General features: G+C 52.2%; 1 protein-coding gene across 1 annotated transcript; it reads right to left on the reverse strand.

The window, feature by feature from the left end:
• Positions 1–7327: 7327 nt before the first annotated feature.
• KCNJ5 (potassium inwardly rectifying channel subfamily J member 5) lies at positions 7328–11923 on the reverse strand. Its single transcript, XM_027092928.1, has 2 exons — positions 10864–11923; positions 7328–7650 (listed from the first exon to the last, which is right to left on the reverse strand). Exons 1-2 carry the CDS (start codon positions 11831–11833, stop codon positions 7328–7330), a joined length of 1293 nt encoding a protein of 430 aa, XP_026948729.1. The 5' UTR covers positions 11834–11923.
• Between the last annotated feature and the right edge of the window lie 7622 nt (positions 11924–19545).

The following is a 19545-nucleotide window of genomic DNA, read 5'->3' on the forward strand; positions in this document are numbered from 1 at the left end:
TGACTGGCACAAGTGAAGACTGGACCTTCTGGGCAAGGTCGGTTTTCTGAGGAAAAGGTTCAGATTTTTGCATTTTCCTAGAAACCTGTGTGTAGTTCTCCTTCCTCCAATTGTGATTCAGGCTTGAGTGGCAAATGTGTCTATTGAGGGGACATTTGTTGCCCCCTGACTTGGAGTTTCCCTTCTGATACTGAACAGTCTTTGCAGTACGATCCCCAGCAAAGAGACATCCCTGCAGGCGATCGGCCAGCCGTTCCCAGAACTTCCTGGCCTTTGTGCGTGTTTTGTATTCCACATCACCACCATGAAGGCCGTCTCACCCTCAGTATTACCAGGTGCTTTTGCCCAAGGCTAATTTACCTGCTATGGCCTTGGTCACATGCACTGATCTGCTCGTGCTTACATATGGACTGAATGGTTGTGTCCCTTCCAGGTTCACATGTTGCAATCCTGACCCCTAAGGCGATGGTACAAGGAAGTGGGGTCTTTGTAGCTGCCTAGGTGATGAGGGTGGAGCCCTCACAAATGGCATCTGTGCCCTTGTAAAAGAGACCCTGGAGAGCTCCCTCACCCCTTCCACTGTGAGAAGATACAGTGAGAAGACAGCCGTGTATGAACCAGGAAGCAGGCTCTCATCGACACCAAATCTGCCGGAACTTTGATCTTGGACTTCCCAGCCTACCAAACTGTGAGAAATAGATGTTTGTTGTGTAAGCCACCCAGTCTGTGGTATTTTTGTCGTAGCAGCTGGACCAGCCTAAGCCATGCCTGGGCACATGGGTGGGCCACAGAGCCAGACAAGGAAGATGCTCCCACACATCAGTGCTGCATTTCCTCCACAACTGAGAATACCGCGTCCCATCCTAAATCAAAGCCCTGGAGAGCTGTTTTATCCTTTCAGAATGGTTTAAGTGAGGGACATTTCCTTAACCTATTTCGTAGATCTGAACTGTTCAATTCCCATCGGGTGGACTGAGCAGAAGGGAAGCCAATTGTAAATCCTCTAATGATAATCTCAGCAGAGAGATTGGCCTTCACTTGAAAATCCTGAAGTCCTGTGCCCATGACACACCCCAGCCTCCTCTGCCCCTCCCCCATTCTTCAGTAAAATCAATCCTTTTGCTAATTAATGTGATGAATGCAGACACCAGTGCAGGGGCTCGCTGCACTGGGTGCTTTTAGACACTCATTATTATTATTATTATTTTAACATCTTTTTTTTTTTTTTTTTCTTTTGCGGTCCGCGTGCCTCTCACTGTTGTGGCCTCTCCCGTTGCGGAGCACAGGCTCCGGACGCGCAGGCTCAGTAGCCATGGCTTACGGGCCCAGTCGCTCCACGGCACGTGGGATCCTCCAGGACCGGGGTATGAACCCGTGTCCCCTGCATCGGCAGGTGGACTCTCAACCACTGCGCCACCAGGGAAGCCCTTAACATCTTTATTGGAGTATAATTGCTTTACGATGGTGTGTTAGTTTCTGCTTTATAACAAAGTGAATCAGCTATACATATACATATATCCCCATATCTCCTCTCTCTTGTGTCTCCCTCCCACCCTCCCTATCCCACCCCTCTAGGTGGTCACAAAGCACCGAGCTGATCTCCCTGTGCTGCTGCTTCCCACTAGCTATCTATTTTACATTTGGTAGTGTATATATGTCAATGCCAACTCTCTCACTTCGTCCCAGCTTACCCTTCCTCCTCCGTGTTTCCTCAAGTCCATTCTCTACGTCTGCGTCTTTATTCCTGTCCCACCCCTAGGTTTTTCAGAACCTTTTTTTTTAGATTCCATATATATGTGTTAGCATACGGTATTTGTTTTTCTCTTTCTGACTTACTTCACTCTGTATGACAGTCTCTAGGTCCATCCACCTCACTACAAATAAGTCAATTTCGTTTCTTTTTATGGCTGAGTAATATTCCATTGTATATATGTGCCACATCTTCTTTATCCATTCATCCAATGATGGGCACTTAGGTTGTTTCCATCTCCGGGCTATTGTAAATAGAGCGGCAATGAACATTGTGGTACATGACTGTTTTTGAATTATGGTTTTCTCAGGGTATATGACCAGTAGTGGGATTGCTGGGTCGTATGGTAGTTCTATTTTTAGTTTTTTAAGGAACCTCCATACTGCTCTCCATAGTGGCTGTATCAATTTACATTCCCACCAGCAGTGCAAGAGTGTTCCCTTTTCTCCACACCCTCTCCAGCATTTATTGTTTCTAGATTTTTTGATGATGGCCATTCTGCCCTGTGTGAGGTGATACCTCATTGTAGTTTTGATTTGCGTTTCTCTAATGATTAATGATGTTGACCATTCTTTCATGTGTTTGTTGGCAGTCTGTATATCTTCTTTGGAGAAATGTCTATTTAGGTCTTCTGCCCACTTTTGGATTGGGTTGTTTGTTTTTTTGTTATTGAGCTGCACGAGCTGCTTGTAAATTTTGGAGATTAATCCTTTGTCAGTTGCTTCATTAGCAAATATTTCCCCCATTCTGAGGGTTGTCTTTTCGTCTTGTTTATGGTTTCCTTTGCTGTGCAAAAGCTTTTAAGTTTCATTAGGTTCCCATTTGTTTATTTTTGTTTTTATTTCCATTTCTCTAGGAGGTGGGTCAAAAAGGATCTTGCTGTGATTTATGTCATAGAGGGTTCTGCCTGTGTTTTCCTCTAAGAGTTTTATAGTGTCTGGCCTTACATTTAGGTCTTTAATCCATTTTGAGTTTATTTTTGAGACCCTCATTATTTAGGTAGTGTAGATTCTGAATATTTATTATTATTATTATTATTTTTGGTTCATGTGGCATGCAGGATCTTAGTTCCCCAACCAGGGGTAGATAGAACCTACACCCCCTGCAGTGGAAGCGTAAATTCTTAACCACTGGACAACCGAGGAAGTCCCAGATTCTGGATATTTAACGTGAAAGAGTGTGTGAGAATGACCTGGGGGAGGGAATGAATGCACAGGAGAAACACATCGCTCACATCCTCTGGGTGATGGTGCCCTCACCCTGCCCTTGGCCTGAGGCTGAGCCCTGGCCCCTGGTCCAGCTCTCCACCTCCAGGTACTCACCCAGAATCCACCTCCACTCTAGTTTAGATACTGATACTGTGTTTTTAGACTGGTGAAAACAAGAAGGACAAGTTTGCTTAAACTGGCAGTGAATTCGAATGGGAAACCAACAGCCATCTACTTAAAACGAGAAAAAGTTCTGTTAAGATCAAATCCACTTTATTGGATGATTTTTTTTTAGCTGTGTAATGGTGTTCTTTTTAATAAGAAGACTGACGCATCCTACACTGGGCAGAAGGGATTTGACACAGGAGTTTAAGAGGATGTCATTAGCAAAAACCAAGTTGAGCAGAATAAGTGGCTTCTTCCTCAAAGCGATGACTACCCATCTAATCTCTTTTCACAGCTCATTAATTCTCTCAGGATCAGAAAAGAGGTGTTTCCCAATTATCCTGCCACAGGAGAACATTGCTGGGGGCTGGAAGCTGACAGTCCACAGCAGGGCACAGGGGCCGCCGGAAGAGGTGGGCGGCCTTACCTCTGCAGCGAGCTCAGGAGCTGCCCTGGGGGCGGGCGTTATGTAGGATGACGGCACATCTGTGTTTGTTTGGGAGACTCTGTTGGACCCAGAGGCCCTGCCTCCTCTGATTACTTGTGGCCTTGAGCAAACGAACTAACCTTGCTGAACCTCAGTTATCGCTTTGGTAGCAAGGGGTTCCCAAGAGCTTCTCTGCAGTGTTTTGAGAAATCAGTGGCATCTTCCGGGCAAGGGCCTAACCCATCGCTGGGCACGTAGTAGGTGCACAGTAAATGGTGTTTGCGCAGAGATGTGTTCAGGGCATATTCTTAGACAACAACAGGCAACTTTTGGTGTGGGGGGGTTCGTTTTAGTTTCTGGCAACTTCCGTACAAAAACTTCGAGTTTCTGTGGCTCTCAGCTCGCGGGAGACACAGGGCTGAGGCATGCTGGAAGGCAGGCGTGGGACCAGCATGTTGCAGAAGGTGCCGGCTGTTACCGATCACAAGCAGGAGGGCTCCCGCAGACGGACAAGGGCTCCTTCCCCTCCGTCAAGGCCAGCTGCTCCGGCCAGGGCCTCAAGCAGCATGAGGAAATGACAGAAAGTGGGCTGACTGCACAGCAAGGGTGGCACCTGGAGGGGAGAGTCACGGGCAAACCCCATTCAACCTGGCCCAGGACCAGGGGCCTTTGGGCAAGGCTGTGGAGACCTAGCAGGTGTCAGACTGATGGCGAGAGGATGACTAGGGGGGACTTACCTTCTTCTGAGCTCCTGGGGGCTTCTCCCTTACAGGGAACGGCTCCAGATAGGAAGGACATGGAAGCTGAGGCAGGAAGTTAGCTCCCAAGGCTTTTAGGGTCTGACCCATGAGAACATTCTTTGGGATTTAGGAGATGCTGAGGCCTGTGGGAAGCCCCCCCTTACAGCCTGGCTCACCTCTCTGTGGCCCATCAGAGGCGATGGGTGATCTCAGAGCCGTGCAGCTAAGGGCTGGGACCCACAGGTGGCTTGTGGGCCGATGCAATGTTTTTAAAGTGATCTCCACGGAGGTTCTGACCTTCGTCAGACTTTACATTGAGTGAGTCCATGTTTATACAAGAACTTCCAGAAAATGATTTGGAGAATGTTTCAAAACTTTAGTTAGATCAATTGGTCATCAAGAAAGGCTTGCCTTGGGATAAAAAGGGCAGTCGTCTTGCGTTTGAATTTTCTTGAGACAGAGCAGCTAATGTGTACACTGGGCTTACTACCTGCTTCATCCCAGCAGAGTGAGCTCTGGCCCATCAGAGGGCTTTGGAATAGGATTGTGCTCTTCTCTTCCTCTTCTGTGGCCTCCACAGCGTCTATAGTTGGCTGACGGACGTGCTGTGGCCCAGGTTCCTGGAGGCCACTGCGGAGCTAGGGAACAGGAGAGTGGCTCATGTGGCCACTGGGGATGCTAAGGAGGCAGGTGTGAAACAGGCCCAGGACCCAGTCCAGCTGCAAGGCTAGCTTCTCCCATGGTTGCCCCGTCCTTGCTTAGCTGCCTCACCGAGGGCTCTAAGCCTGCAGGCACTGATCGGTTTTGACAAAAGCAGCATTTAGATCTGCTGGGGGTGGGAGGGGCGAGGAAACAGTCCTGAAGTGCAAGCCTTGGACCTGGCGGGCCTGAGCTGAGGACCGGCCCTCCGGTCTGGCAGTTCCAGCTGTAGCTCCTCCAGCCCCGGGGCATCCGGTCTTGGTAACAGGCTCCCTGCCTTAGATTCCTGACTGTGAGCAGTGCCCCACTGGGGTGCGCCAGCCTGCCTGTTCCCTTTCCCCCAGAGGGCAGCATTCCAGCTCATTCCCCGTTCCCTCCAAGCCCTGCTTCACCGCAGAAGGATGCCAGGAGCCAGGACGCAGCACCGCGCCTCTGTCGGGTGCCCACTGCTCACTGATTTCCGGCGCCCACCTGTCCAGGTCCAGCCCCCGGGCCCAAGCACCAGGGTGCCCCTCCCCCCAAGTGTGGATGCCTGCTTCTCTTCTCTGCAGCCCCAGGACCTGGAAAACCCAGCCCCAGGGGAACTGGGCCTGAGATCCAAACCCAGTCCCCTTGGTTCTGCCGTAGCTTCCTGCTCTCAGTCCTAGGGAAGCCATTCATGTCTGGGGCAGGAAGATGCTTCCATTTTCAAAGGCCAGCTGAGAGCTGTGCAGTGGTGGTGAGGCCTCCCTAGTTCTGTGGCCAGAACATCTGACAGCTCTCTCCAGGTCTAGGTCAGCTAATGAGAAACTTGTCGGCCTCCACCCATGCCAGACGTGCCCCGTCGCTGTGACAGCTGCACCGTCTGTCCATCCTCTTCCTGCGCCTCTAGACTGGAAAGGAAAAACCTCTGCCATTGTCTTTTTTTTTTTTTTTTTTTTTAGCTGTGCCACACGGCTTATGGGATCTCAGTTCCCTGACCAGGGATTGAACCCGGGACCTTGGCAGTGAAAGTGTCAAGTCCTAACCAATGGACTGCCAGGGAAGTCCCATGCCATTGTCCACTCAACTCTCCCTTAACGTTGACCCCCTCCCTGATTCTCCGTGTCTGCAAGGTGAGGGTGACGCCACCCCCCTCCCCTGGCCATCATCTCTGCTCTCCAGGCCCAGCCGCCGTGTTAGACTCCTGCCTGCCGGAGGGAGGCCCAGGGCCCAGGCCTAGGCACCAGCTGAGGCTGGCCAGCCTGGGTTCAAAGGTGCCGCCGCCTCTGCGGGCACCTCTCCCATTGCTTCACGTCCATACATCGCCTGGTAACAGAGATTGAAGTCAGCAATCTCAGCGAAAATTGCTGCTGCTGCTGATTGTAAAATTCGAGTTGCCCGCCTTTCTCTGTGTTTCTTTCCTCCCCCTCCCTGTTTCACACCGACTGGCTCTTCCTGTCCTCTGACCTCAGCATTCTCCCTGGATCGCACCGTGGGATTTCTGAGATTGTGAGTTAAACCACAGTGAAGCTCAGAAGTCCTTTGAGATTCTTGAGCCGACAGTCCCAGCAAAGATCCAGCCGCTGGGGTTCTCTCTTTGGTGGGAGGTGCAGGCACGGTGTGGCTGGGAAGGCCAGGAAGTGACCGACGATGACGCTGCACCTGCCCGAGGTGCTCTGCAGCCCAGGGCCCCGACTAAATGTCACCCAGAGGAAAGCAGTGATCTGTAGGCTACGTTAGACACACAGAACACAGCAGGGGAGGACACACACTTCACAGGTAATGCAGGGATCATCCACAAGGGCCTTGCACTCTGTAGCTCACTAAGGGGTCACTGGTCACAGATTTGCAAGGAACTGCTGCAAGACTTGGATCAACCTTAACCCCGAAGTCTGTGAGCTCCCCCGAGGACCCGGGTTTTGAGCTTCCGGGCAGGCAGAATCTCCCCGCCCCGAATCCACAAGCCCCAGGGTGATCAGAATGAGGGGAAGGGGGTGACAGCCCTCTCTAGGTGTCATCCCTGGAGGGGTTCTGCCAGTGGGTGTGTGAAACCCAAAGAGAAAGGTGATCTGGGCCAGTTGGCAGAGAGAGGGGTGTGAGGACAGAGGCCACCTGTGTGTTTCACTGTGGGGCAACCCCTCCTGGCCTGGCCCTTAGCCAGTGTGACAGAGGCCAGGGGAGAAGAAGCAGCATGGCCACGGGGACACAGGCAAGAGCTGGGAGGTGCCAGGACTGGGTTACTGCTCCTCCCCACAGAGCCTAACGGCTCCTGGCTGACCCCCAGCACACTCAGCTGGTTCACCCCTCCACCCCCAGCCTTGCAGCATCTGTGCTCATGAGGAGCTAGTGAGCGGAGGTCGCGGGGAGAGTACCGTCCTCACACCGAGCCTCTGGTCTCCCGGGACCCACTCGGACCCTCAGGCTCTTCCTCTCCATCCTGCTCAGCCTCTGCGTCCAGCTCTGCTCCAGCACAGCCTGCTGGCAGTGGGGGACTGGGGAGGAACTGCAGGAGCCGGCCTTCCCGCTTCATTTCTGCCAGCTCCTTGGCACAGCAGCTGGGCGTGTTTGTTTCATAGGTGTCGTGGAAGGTGTTGTAGTCCACCTCATAGAAGCCCTTTTCCAGGGTGAGGACTGGAGTGAATCGGTGGCCCCAGAGCACCTCCGTATCCATGTATGAGCTCCGTGCTTGGCAAGTCATGCCTGGGTGAACAGAAGGCACGTGTGTTAGGAGTGGCCACAGCTATCCGTCCATCATCCACCCATCTATCCATCCATCTATTCACCTGTCCATCCCATCACCCACCAATCAGTCATCCATCCATCCATCCATCCCTCCACCCTATCATCCATCCATCCCTCCATCCATCCATCCCTCCACCCTATCATCCATCCATCCCTCCATCCATCCCTCCAGCATCCCTCCATCCCTCCATCCATCCAATCATTCATCAGGCACTTGTTGAACGTCTGCTTTGTGCTAAGCATGAGGCAGATAGAACGCTGAATAAGACACGGTCCTTGCCCTGAAGGAGCTCGAGGGGTGATGGAGGCAGACAATTAGAAATTAACAGTGCAAGATTTTGGAGTTGGTTCCTAGAGATTGGAGTGGATAATTCAGAAATGGACGTGGTTCCTGAAAATGAGTTAAGTTCTAGAAGAGTGAGACAAGAAAAGAGGCAGGAAAAAGGTTTGAACAAAGATAAATTCAGCATGGCTGAACCCAGAGAAACTGACAGGCACTTAGAGCACCCAGGGGTTGTTTTGGGTGGATACACATGGGCAGAAGCCTACATGTGTGTACACACACACACACAAGCTCACAGCATGTCTCCTTGATTGGAGCAGGCTCCGATGTCTCCATTCCCTGTCCGCTCAGCCCTGGCATGCCTGTGTTATTTTTAGGTGCTGTTTCTCTCCAGAGAGGGCAGCTTTGTTTATGGATGAGGACGCCTTTGAGCTCAGGGTCATGGGGAAGCAGCTCTCTGATATTTAATCTTTCGGCCAAGGAAGGTCCTAGCTTGTGCTCTTCAGGGACTGAAGGAGACACCTGCTCCAGCCCCCCACTTTGGACGTTCTCTGGCAGGAGTCTCATACACACCAGACCCAGGGCAGAGGCTGCTCCCCACTCGGTGCTCTGGTGCTGGGCAACGCCAGTGTACCCCACAAGCTGCGGCTCGCAGCCTGTTCTCTGCTCTCAGGGTGCTGCCTGCACCAGGCCTCTCCCCTCGGTCCTTGGACAAGCCCCCCAGCTCAGCAGAGGTGCAGAGACCCAAGCTGGGCACTGACCAGCCTAGACACGGGCCAGGTGTCTCTGGGGCCTCAGGGAAGACAGCAGGACAGGACCTCCATGGAAGCTTTGGGCCAACCCTCTTGGGGTCTTTCTGCCCTACTTCTGTCCCATCGCTTGGGAGGGGGCTGCCCCATGGCTGGAAACCTACTTGTGTATCTGGCATCCATGTTCCAATGCACTTGGAAAGGACAGAAACCCCTCTGGGTGGCAGGCACTGCGCTTCCCACATGCTACTCCATTTCATCACTTAACCCCCAGTGAGCCTGTGAAGTTTATTAGCCTCTTCTTGCTGACAAGTTGAGCAATCTGCCCAGACTCACAGACAGGCTGCACAGAGCCGCGCTGGTCGGACCTCGGCCCGAATCACAGCCCGTCCTTGGCTCCCTAGGCGTGGCAACCAAGCTCTTAGAGATGCTGAGACCAGAGCCAGCGTGGGTGGGTGGTCTCCTTCTCTTGTCTCCCCGCAGACCCAGGGTTACCCAGGTCATGCGGGCAGAGGAGGTCAGCCAGACGGGGCAGGCCAACCTCAGGACCTGACTTTGAGGCATCGTGAGGGAGAGGCCAGCAGGTGGCAGTGAGGGCGGGGCTGGGGCGTGAGGGGCCGTGCTTAGGCACCGCTTTCCTGTTTGTCCCCGCGTCTCTGACCTGACCCCTCCTTTGTGGCCTCCAAGTGGAGCTCTTTTCCCAGAATCTCAGCCCACGTTCTGATCCGAGCCCGGCACCAAGGTCAGGGTGACCCGCGAGCCCCTGGCCCTGTGGGAGGAGGCTCCCTGCATCCCAGCTGTCCTAACCCCATGGGCTCCCTCGGCTGCCACCATATGCCATGTGGCGAGGCTCGGCCCCCGGCAGATGGCCGAGCAGCCCCCTCCGTCCAGGCCTCTGGAGCCAGTTCGCACCCCAGCCGGTTCCGCTGGCTCCGATCGGGAGGGTCTGTGGCTGCCCGGTCCGAGTCTCCCACCCGGCACCCAGCTTCTCAGGAGGCCAGGAAGGCTTGTTGGGCCACCTTTGTGCCAGGCCCCCAGCGTTTTGGGGGAGAGTGTGGAGTAGCAGACAAGCTGTAGTCACAGACCTGAGCATGAGCCCTTCCTGTCTGCAGAGAGCTGCCACCACATCTGTAACAGGAGCTTAAGGCCAGCCCTCCAGTGCTGTTGCCGGAGTAGGAAACTATACATATCCCGAGCCCGGGGAGATTTCTGCAAGTCATCCTTAGGGTCAGACCTGTGGCGCAGACCCCTTCGTGAGTGGAGGGAAGGGGGGCAGGAGAAGGGGAGGAAGCAGAGGTGGGTGCAAGGTTAACGGGGGCTCCTCGGCCCAGGGAATACAGCGGGGCCAGGGGTCCCCCAGGCCTTGGGCTCCCCGAGCCCCACACGGAGCTCGGCCTTGGGAAGCGCTCGGCTGCCCGTGAGTCAGTCGCTGGGCAGGGAGGGGCTGGCCGGACACGTGTGCGCGCGATGCACTGTTTTCTGCACACCTCGTGTTCATGGAGCCCTTTCCACAGGGAAGACGAGGGGCAGCCTGCTCCACAGGCGCCCACAGGGGCCCATAGGTGTCTCTCCCAAAAGAGGATTCTGTGACTTTGGGAACCTTGGGTTTGGGAAATGCCGCACCCTGTCCTCTCCCCAGGAGGTGATTCGCACGTAAAAAGACAATGCCAAGTCCTACAGTAAGAAGCCGGTTGACCTTTGTTTAACCGGGAGTTTCCCAAAGTTATTCGCTCACAGAAGTCTCTTTGGGTGACACCACCTCCACGATAGCAGTTAGGTGTAGCCTGTTGGAAACCAGTGCTGGCTTTGGGTCACCTGGCTTTGACCTGCATCCTGGCCCCATGACTTAGGAGCCCTTGCTCCTGGGTAAATAATTTGCCTGTGTCTCTGTTTCCATATCTACAACTGAAGGAAAACTATCTCACTCGCTGAGCTACTGCGAGTTTAGAGTCTAGAATGGGCGCAGACGTTGGGCGGGTTCCGTACACCTTAGCTGCTCTCATCCCTCCATCTTGAGGAACGGTACCCCCCAGATCACCATGCAGGGGTCGGGCGGTTCAGCTGCCATCTGGAGTCTCCACCTTCTGGAGTCCTGGCAGTGGCCTGAGGGGAGGGGCCGAGGAGGAGAAAGCGGCTCACCTGTTGCCTCCACCATCCCTTCCAGGATGACCACGATTTCAAACTCCTCCTGATTCAGCTGGGCCCGCGACATCTCCCAGAAAGGGCTCTTCTCGTTGATCTCGTGAGAGATGATGAGCGGGGACACCAGGAAGAGGCGGTCGTCCCCCGTGTCGAAGCCCACGTTGATGTCTGTCTGGTTCAGCGGGATGAACTCCCCCTCCTTGGTCTGCCGGGACTTGATGAGCTTGGCGCGGATGGAGGCCTCCACGATGTGCGAGTTGCGAAGGTCGCCCACCCTGAACATGAGGCAGAGCTTCTCGTCCCGCAGGGAGATGACGGCGTTGCTGGAGAACATGAGGGTCTCGGCTCTCTTCTTGGGCTGGCTGATCTTGACGAACATGCACCCCACCATGAAGGCGTTGACGATGGAGCCGAGGATGGCCTGGACCAGAAGGAGGATGATGCCCTCCGGACACTTCTCCGTGATCACCCGGAAGCCGTACCCGATGGTGGTCTCGGTCTCTATGGAGAACAGGAAGGCAGACACGAAGCCACTGAGGTTTTCGACACAGGGGATCCACTCCCGGTCCCCGATGTGATCCAGGTCGCCCCGGATATAAGCAATGAGCCACCAGATGAACCCGAAGAACAGCCAGGTGACGGTGTAGACCATGGTGAAGACGAGCAGGTTGAAGCGCCACTTGAGGTCCACCAGGGTGGTGAAGAGGTCGCTCAGGTAGCGGTAGGTCTCCTGGACGTTGCCGTGGTGGACGTTGCACTTGCCACTCTTCTCCATGTAGCGCTGCCGGGGCTTCTTGCCCTCCGCCAGCAGGCGCGTGCGGTCGGTGGCAATGGGGATATAATCGCGGGCCTGCTTGGGAACCTTCTTAGGGTCCCTGGGAGTGACCCCAATCTCCATATCCTGGTTCATGGCATTCCTAGAATCGCCAGCCATAGCTGGGGTATGCTGAATTAAAGAAGACATCATCAGAAGGCCAATAGGCACAAGAAAAGATGCTCGACATCAGTTAATTATTAGAGAAATGCAAATCAAACTATGAGGTACCACCTCACAGCAGTCAGAACGGCCATCATTAAAAAGTCTACGAATAACAAATGCTGGAGAGGGTGTGGAGGAAAGGGAACCCTCCTACACTGTTGGTGGGAATGTAAGTTGGTGCAGCCACTGTGGAGAACAGTGTGGAGGTTCCTCAAAAAACTAAAACTAGAGCTACCAGATGACCCAGCAATCCCACTCCTGGGCATATATCTGCAGAAAACTCTAATTCGAAAAGATACATGTACCCCCAATGTTCATTGCAGCACTATTTACAATAGCCAGGACATGGAAGCAACCTAAATGTCTGTCAACAAATGAATGAATAAAGAAGATGTGGTCTATATATACAATGGAATACTACTCAACCATCAAAAAGAATGAAATAATGTCATCTGCAGCAACATGGTTGGACCTAGAGATTATCATACTAAGGGGAGTAAGTCAGAAAGAGAAAGACAAATACCATATGGTATCACTTGTATGTGGAATCTAAAATACAATACAAATGAACATATCTACCAAACAAAAACAGACTCAAAATATAGAGAACAGATTTGTGGTTGCCAACGGGGAGCAGGGGTTGGGGGGAGGGAAGGAATGGGAGTTTGGGGTTAGTAGATGCAAACTATCATATGCAGAATGGATAAAGAACAAGGTGCTACTGTACAGCACAGGGAACTATCTTCAATATCCTATGATAAACCATAATGGAAAAGAATATGAAAAAGAATATATATATATGTATAACTGAGTCACTTTGATGTACAGAAGAAATTAACACAACATTGTAAATCAACTATATGTCAATAAAAAAAAAATCATCAGTGAGGTGGACCATTCTGATTCAGAAACCCTGAACTTCAAGGTCACTCTGCCTTTGTGCCCTCAAAGGCCTCTCCTCTAGTGTACAATGGACCAATAGATGTGGACCAGCAGCAGCCTGGGAGATGCTCAAGGCAGGGACCATGTTTTCTTATATTATTCACTTATATCCCTGGTGCCTAGTACAGGTTCTAGCATATAATAGAAGCTCAATAGTTGTTTGTTGAATGAATAAACGAACACATTCCAGGTGCAAACTCCACATTTAGTGTCTGAAGGGTTTAAAGAAATCTGGGAGCAATTTAAAAAATAGTAATTGCAACACTTTATTAAATGGCTACTGTATTCCATGCCTGATACATGGACAGTCACTTGTTATCGCCACAACAACCGGTGGGAGTGAGAGATTGTAATCTCCGTTATAGAAACACTGCACTGTTTGCTCAGGCATCAGGCTTATTTCCAACAGTCTCTCTTCCTCCTTTAGAATGTAAGGCCCCCACCACCCGTCTCAATTTGGGGTCTGTTTTGTTCCCTGATACATCCCAAGTACCCACAGCAGAGCCTGGCACAAACTATGTACTCAAAAATTACTATTGAATAAATGGATGAATAAATAAGAAATGAGTCCCAAAGAGGATAAGTGACATTCAGGTGGAAGAGCTGATATCTGGGTTCTCGCTGGTCAGGCCCAAAGTCTATGCTGTTTCCTTTATCCCTCCCTGTCTTCTGTCTTTTTATCTGAGATCTTAGCAGCAGACAGAAAGGAAAAGGCAACACGTGTCTGATTCACCTTGCGGTCACTCCTACGGTCTGAGCTGAAGGTCTGTGGCCGTTTGAACGCTTACGAACATGAAAAATTGCTGTGTGGACCCACCATTGAAAATTCTGGTACAGTAATTCCCTGCCCTCTAAGAAATTGAGATGGGCGGGATGTTAATGCCCCAAGGTTTTCAAAAGGGCTATAAGATATTTCTGGAGTATATGCTGCACTTTAAACACCCAGGATCCTGTAGTACTCAGTCTACTGTTTTTCTGATATTGTGCCCACAGTCATTTAAAATGCTCCCACGACCCTGAAGAGGCTGGGCAGGACCGTGAGATTGCAACAGCAATAGCTTCAGTGTCTGCCCAGGCACCTCGCTAAGACACTAATATCATATGGGCTCATTTAATCCTCACAACAGAGCTCTTACACCAGTACTGTTATCATCACTCCATTTTCAGACGAGGAAAATGAAGCTCAGGTGGTAAGTGGCTGACTTAGGTTTGGGATCTAGGTCTGTCTGACTCCAGCCCAGGGGGTTCACAGCCCCCAACACCCAGTGGCCTGCAGACCTTGAGGTTCCAAGGAGCAGACTGAGACTGGTGAGCTGCTCCTTCCAGAAGGTTCTAGGAGCTTCTGATCCTGGGGATACTATCATTCAGCCCTTCTTCACCTTTTAAGCAAGTTCTTGACTTCACAGTTACGCCCCTGCCCAGGAAACTGTGTCCCTGATAGCACAACCTAGAGGAATGTTCTATAAACCACGAGCCAACTGCCTGATTGACTGAGTGAGGGAGATCCCACCCATCACAGAGAGGCAGACATTTCCTCTGCTGCCTAAATGGCTGCAGCAATTCCAGGGTAACCTTTAAAATATCATATTGAAGGGTCGTAGGAAGTGCTGCTCGTCTCAGACGTCCACTGGCCATTCCCATTCTGCAGAGGCCACCTGCTCCTTGTCTCCCTCGCACGGTAGTTGCAAAGGTAACTGGAGCTAGGAGGGCATACTTGCTGCCGCTTTGCAGAATGCCAAGCACGATTTTGCTCCGCCCCTTAGCCAGGAGACCGTGTACTGAACACTCGACCAGAGAGTGCCCAGAAATGGGGAGAAAGGCTGCCGATCCTGAGGCTCTGGGTGCTCCTGGGGACCTCAGCTGCTGGAACGCAGATGGGGGTCCGTGAGGAGTGCTGCCCGTGACTGGCAAGAATGAGTCACTGGCTAGGGCGCCTGGAAAACACAGCAGCTGCCCTCAGCTCTTTCAGGAAAGGAGCTTTCTGATTTTCTGTTCCGCTTCCTTCTTCACTTCTCAGCATACTTTCATACGTGCTTGCAGGAGAAGGCCTTGTTCTGTGATGGAAACAGAAAAAGCCTTTCTGGGACACCTCAGCCCAGATCTGAAAACGTTTTGTGTCCAGCAGACAGGAAAAGAGGTTGGCTTCTGATCTGATATTGGCACCTGTTCTCCACGTGAGCTCGAATCCTCTGCGGGAGTTCTTACTCATTCAACCCAGGGTGAGATCTGGATTCTAGCTCAGCTTCCAACACACCCGCTCTGTGATCCAAAGTAAAAGTCTTAACTTTCTTTGCTTCAGTCTGATCTGTTATAAACCTCGGATAACATTCTCCACCTCTCCAGTCCTGGAGGCCATTACGGGGACCCAGGGAAAGAATATATGAAAATAAACATAAGTATAAGTATAAATGTGAATAGTTACAAACTCTCCTTGAATTGAAATTTAATGCAATTTCCCAATAACACCATTTTAAAGAAGACAGAGGCCGGGAGCCTCTAAGGCAAGTATTTAAATCTGCAGTGTGCAATCTGCAGGGCAGGTATCAGGCAGGGTCCCTTGACTACCTGGATTCCTTCTAAGCGTAAGCAAATTGCCCACCCTAGAAACCTTGGTTTCCAGTGCTGTGGCCCAGCAAGTCAAAGGGTTTTCACAGACAATGAAGATTCTTTCATCAGGTTTCCAAGATCCATTCTATTAATTTATACATCCACTGAGCAAACACTAATTGACGAACTATTAATAGTTCAACTCGCGTGCTAAGAGCTGGTGAGAAAGCAGTACGATGAATGCAGACCCAGGCCTTGTATAGTTTGTATCCTAGCATTGCTGCTTTAAACCCAGGGGTCTGTGGAGACAGAGGCAGGGAGAAAGTGTTGGCCTGGCCGTGGCCAGCTGCGTGTGGGCACTGCTCTCTGCAGAGCCAGGAAGAGGCCTGACTTGAGCAAATCCCATTCAGTCTCAGCAAGCCCACATCTTCATCTTCATCTTTCATTCTCTCCCGCGTCCCTGAATGGAAAGCTGTGCTGAGACACGATGAAAGCTCTTGGGAAAGACAGAGCTTCAAGTCCAGCAAAGTGCTTGAATCTCTTTGATATAAAAACACAAGTGGAGAAAGAATCAAAAGAGGCACAGTCAGAGGCAGTTGTATTTTAGATAATGCATGAGTGAACCTGACACCCATTTAAATGCACCTCTGCATTAAGAATTCCCAGAACTCCTCTCACGTCCCCAGTGAAGAAAACTCTGTGTCATGGGGGTATTTTAGAAAGTCATGGACGCAGCAGTTTGATAGAAACTGAACTCGGGGGCCAGCAGGGCTTCCTGAAGACAGCACTGGCCTGGGAGTCTTGTCTCAGACTCAGTTCCCCTACTGTGAAATGGGCATAGCAGGCACCCTTAGCAATTTCCTCCTTTCTCTCTTAGATACACTGGATCAAAGTCTGAGTTCCCTGAGATTTGGGATTTGGTGTGAGATTGGAGGAAGAGTTATGGAGGGAATATACCCAGTTCTCAGACTGAGACACTTGTCTACTGTTCTATATGAGTCTATACGGCTGTACTGCTTGTTAGATATGAAAAGACTCCAAACTGGTTGATGAATAAGTTGCTCCAATGTCCTCAAAGACCCTCAGGGTGAGCAGGAAGTATAAAAGGTCTTACCAGTAGAGTATGTACTTGGAACAGAGAGGGCACATGAGAGTAGGAAGAATTCTTTTGTTTTTTGTTTTTCTAAATCTTACCTACATCTTTTATTTATTTATTTATTTATTTATTTATTTGGCTCCATTGGGTCTTAGTTACGGCACGCACGCTCTTCGTTGTGGTGCTCGGGCTTCTCTCTAGTTGCCGTGTGTGGGCTCTAGAGTGAGTGGGCTTAGTTGCCCAGTGGCAGGTGGGATCTTAGTTCCCCGACCAGGGATTGAACCTGTGTCCCCTGCATTGAAGGGCGAATTCTTAACCACTGGACCACCAGGGAAGTCCCGAGAGTAGGAAGCATTCTGAGAGGCCCCCATGATTCCTGCCCCCATACACTCCCTGTACATCCCCGGACGTGGGGATGGGGTTCTCACTCCCGTGTCTGGGTTTTGTGCTAGCCCAGTTGACTCTAAGCAAGGCAGATCGTTTGGGGGTGAGCCAGACCTAGTCAGAGAAGCCCTTAAAAAGACTGGGCTTTTCCTGAAGCAGGACACTGGAGGCATGAGAGGAATTTGACGAGACAGGTGTTTCCTTTGCTGGCTTTCAAGACAGAGGAGCATTGTGGCGAGGAATGTGGGTGGCCCTCAGGAGCCAAGAGCAGCCCCTCATTGACAGCCAGCAGGGGAACGAGGACCTCAGTCCTACAGCCGCAAAGAACGAGATTCTGCCACTAACACAGGAGCCGGAGGAGGGCCTGAGCACCAGATGCCATGCAGCTGCTGACACCTGGGTTTTGGCCTCGTGAGACTCTGGGTGGAGAACGTGATCATGTGGCGTCTGGACTTCTGACCTTCAGAACCGTGAGCCGACCAATGGCATTTTAAACCAGTAAGTCTGTGGTCAGATGTGACGGCAGAAATAAACAACTAAAACACGACAGAAGAGGAAACCAGGTAATGACGAGTTAGGCACCAGATTGCCCAGCTTCCTACTTTACCTTGAGCTGAGGGACTTCCGGGGAAGTGACTTCTCTGTCAGCCTCAGTTACTTTATCTGTAAAATGGGGACAATAATAGTGCCGCAAAGAGGGTTGCTGCGATGATGAAATGAAAGGTGTGTGCACAGTGCGTGGCTGATGGGAGCTCTTCTAAGTGGTAGCTCTGTTATCCTCTGTCTAGGGGTGGGGGTGGGAGTTGGGGGGGGGCAGGAGAGCTTCAAGCATTAAGGACGAGGCAGGAGGACCACCAGGGCCCTGTGCCTGCCACACCAGCATCGTGCTGCCATGTGGCTTCATTTCATTCACTCCTGCGAGGAGGGCATCGTCTTCATCTTACAAAGGCGGGAGCTAGGAGAGAGCTTAAATAACACGCCCAGAGTCACACAGCCTCTGCTGGGAGCTAAGACCCAACGCAGTGTCTAGATTCCATAGCGGCTGCACCAGATTGGCGCTTGTGGCTTGGAGAGGAAGAGGTCTTAGATGGCTCTGGGCTCTGTGGGGTCCTGGTGGGGAACCCCTCACTCTCTTTCCCCAGAAGCCGTGCCTGAAGAACTTTTTAAGTACCTTCACTTTTGGTTCTTTTCACACCGAGGCAGAGACGGTTCCGGTGCTCAGATCAGGGCGTTTCTCTTGCTTGTGACCTGCCTTCTCCACACAGGAGCGTGGGAAGAGGCGGAGGGGAGGCACCGGGGCTGGGGGGACAGGGGACCCCTGAGCGCAGTGGCCTGAGCATGGAATCGGGGTCACCAGCCTGGCTTTCCGTGACCATGACCCCTCTTCTCCCAGCCACCTGTCTCAGGCCAAATACCCCCACTGGGCTTGGAAAGGGCAGCTCCGGCCTCCTTCCTGCCTTGTGGTCCCCGGACAGTTCAGAGGCCCAGGAAGAAGCAGCTGGCGCCTGGCCTCAGCCCACGGGCCACCCACCTGGAGCCTGGTGTAGAAACAGCAGAGAGAGAGGCCAGGGCCCATGGACACGGGAGACCCAGAGGCTGGCCCAGCATGGGCGGGACTGGCCCGGAAACTGCTGGCGGAGCAAATCCCTCTTCAACCAGGAGAAATCGGCCAGCGACTCCAGCCCCTAGAGCCTGGGCGCACACCGCACGATGGGCTGGATCCTCCCAGCCCTGGCTTCCCAGCTTTCACGATTACTAACCTTGAAAACGAAAACAGAGCTCTTTGCAGTGCATTCTGAGGTTTAATGGCCAAGAGTCAGAAGTAATACATCTTTAAAAACCCAGCAGATATTTTGTTTAAAAACCTCATCATTTTGCAGCTATTTGCAGCGATCAACTTAGGTGGGAGTCTGTTCTCCATTTCCTGGATGTTTTGTGGTTTTACTTCTTGAACCCAAGTTCGAAAAGTATCTGGGTGACACCACACGTGTGAAAGCACGCTGGAAACCGTGGCACACGAGATTCATTCATTCATTCAGTGAGCCGGTGACCCTCACTGAACACCCCCTGCAAACATGCATGATCGCCCTGGGGCTGTAGGAGGAGGTGGAGCGGCCATTCACCCCTTTCCTGTGCTTTCCATTCACTCACAGGGCTCTTGTTCAAATGCAGATTCTGATGCAGTAGCTCTGGGGTTCCCAGAATCTGCGTTTTCTCAAGGAGCTCCCAGGGACCTTGATGCTTCCGGTCAGCTGGGGGCTGGACGCCGTGCTGAGGGCCGGATCCCACAGCCCAGAAGCCCGACCCTGGCCATTCTCATGGCGATGGAGACTGAGGACCCCTGCTCTATTTTCTGCCCTCAAGGAGCTCACGGAATGGTGGGGACACACAGGCAGACGGTGCAATAGAGAGTGACAGAGGGACCACGGCACAGTTCTTGATCCAGCTTGGCCTGCGTGGGTGAGGAAGAGTAAGGAAAGACTTGCTGACGAGGATGCCCAGCGGGTGGGGTGAAGTGAGCCTTCTTTTGTTTTTTTCGGTACACGGGCCTCTCACTGTTGCAGCCTCTCCCGTTGTGGAGCACAGGCTCCGGACGCGCAGGCTCAGCGGCCGTGGCTCACGGGCCCAGCCGCTCCACGGCATGTGGGATCCTCCCGGACCGGAGCACAAACCCGTGTCCCCTGCATCGGCAGACGGACTCTCAACCACTGCGCCACCAGGGAAGCCCCTC

Source organism: Aethalodelphis obliquidens, unplaced genomic scaffold (genome assembly GCF_003676395.1).
Source record: "Aethalodelphis obliquidens isolate GAN/ISIS:26980383/991018 unplaced genomic scaffold, ASM367639v1 scaffold82, whole genome shotgun sequence".
Taxonomy (NCBI): Eukaryota; Metazoa; Chordata; class Mammalia; order Artiodactyla; family Delphinidae; genus Aethalodelphis; species Aethalodelphis obliquidens.

What these genes read in the sequence shown, in the direction of transcription:
- KCNJ5 (XM_027092928.1), bottom strand. Translation starts at nt 11,833, where the DNA reads ATGATGTCTTCTTTAATTCAGCATACCCCAGCTATGGCTGGCGATTCT. An exon ending in AGGGATGGTGGAGGCAACAG is followed by an intron (nt 7,651 to 10,863) that starts GTGAGCCGCTTT and finishes CTGTTCACCCAG; the next exon opens with GCATGACTTGCCAAGCACGG.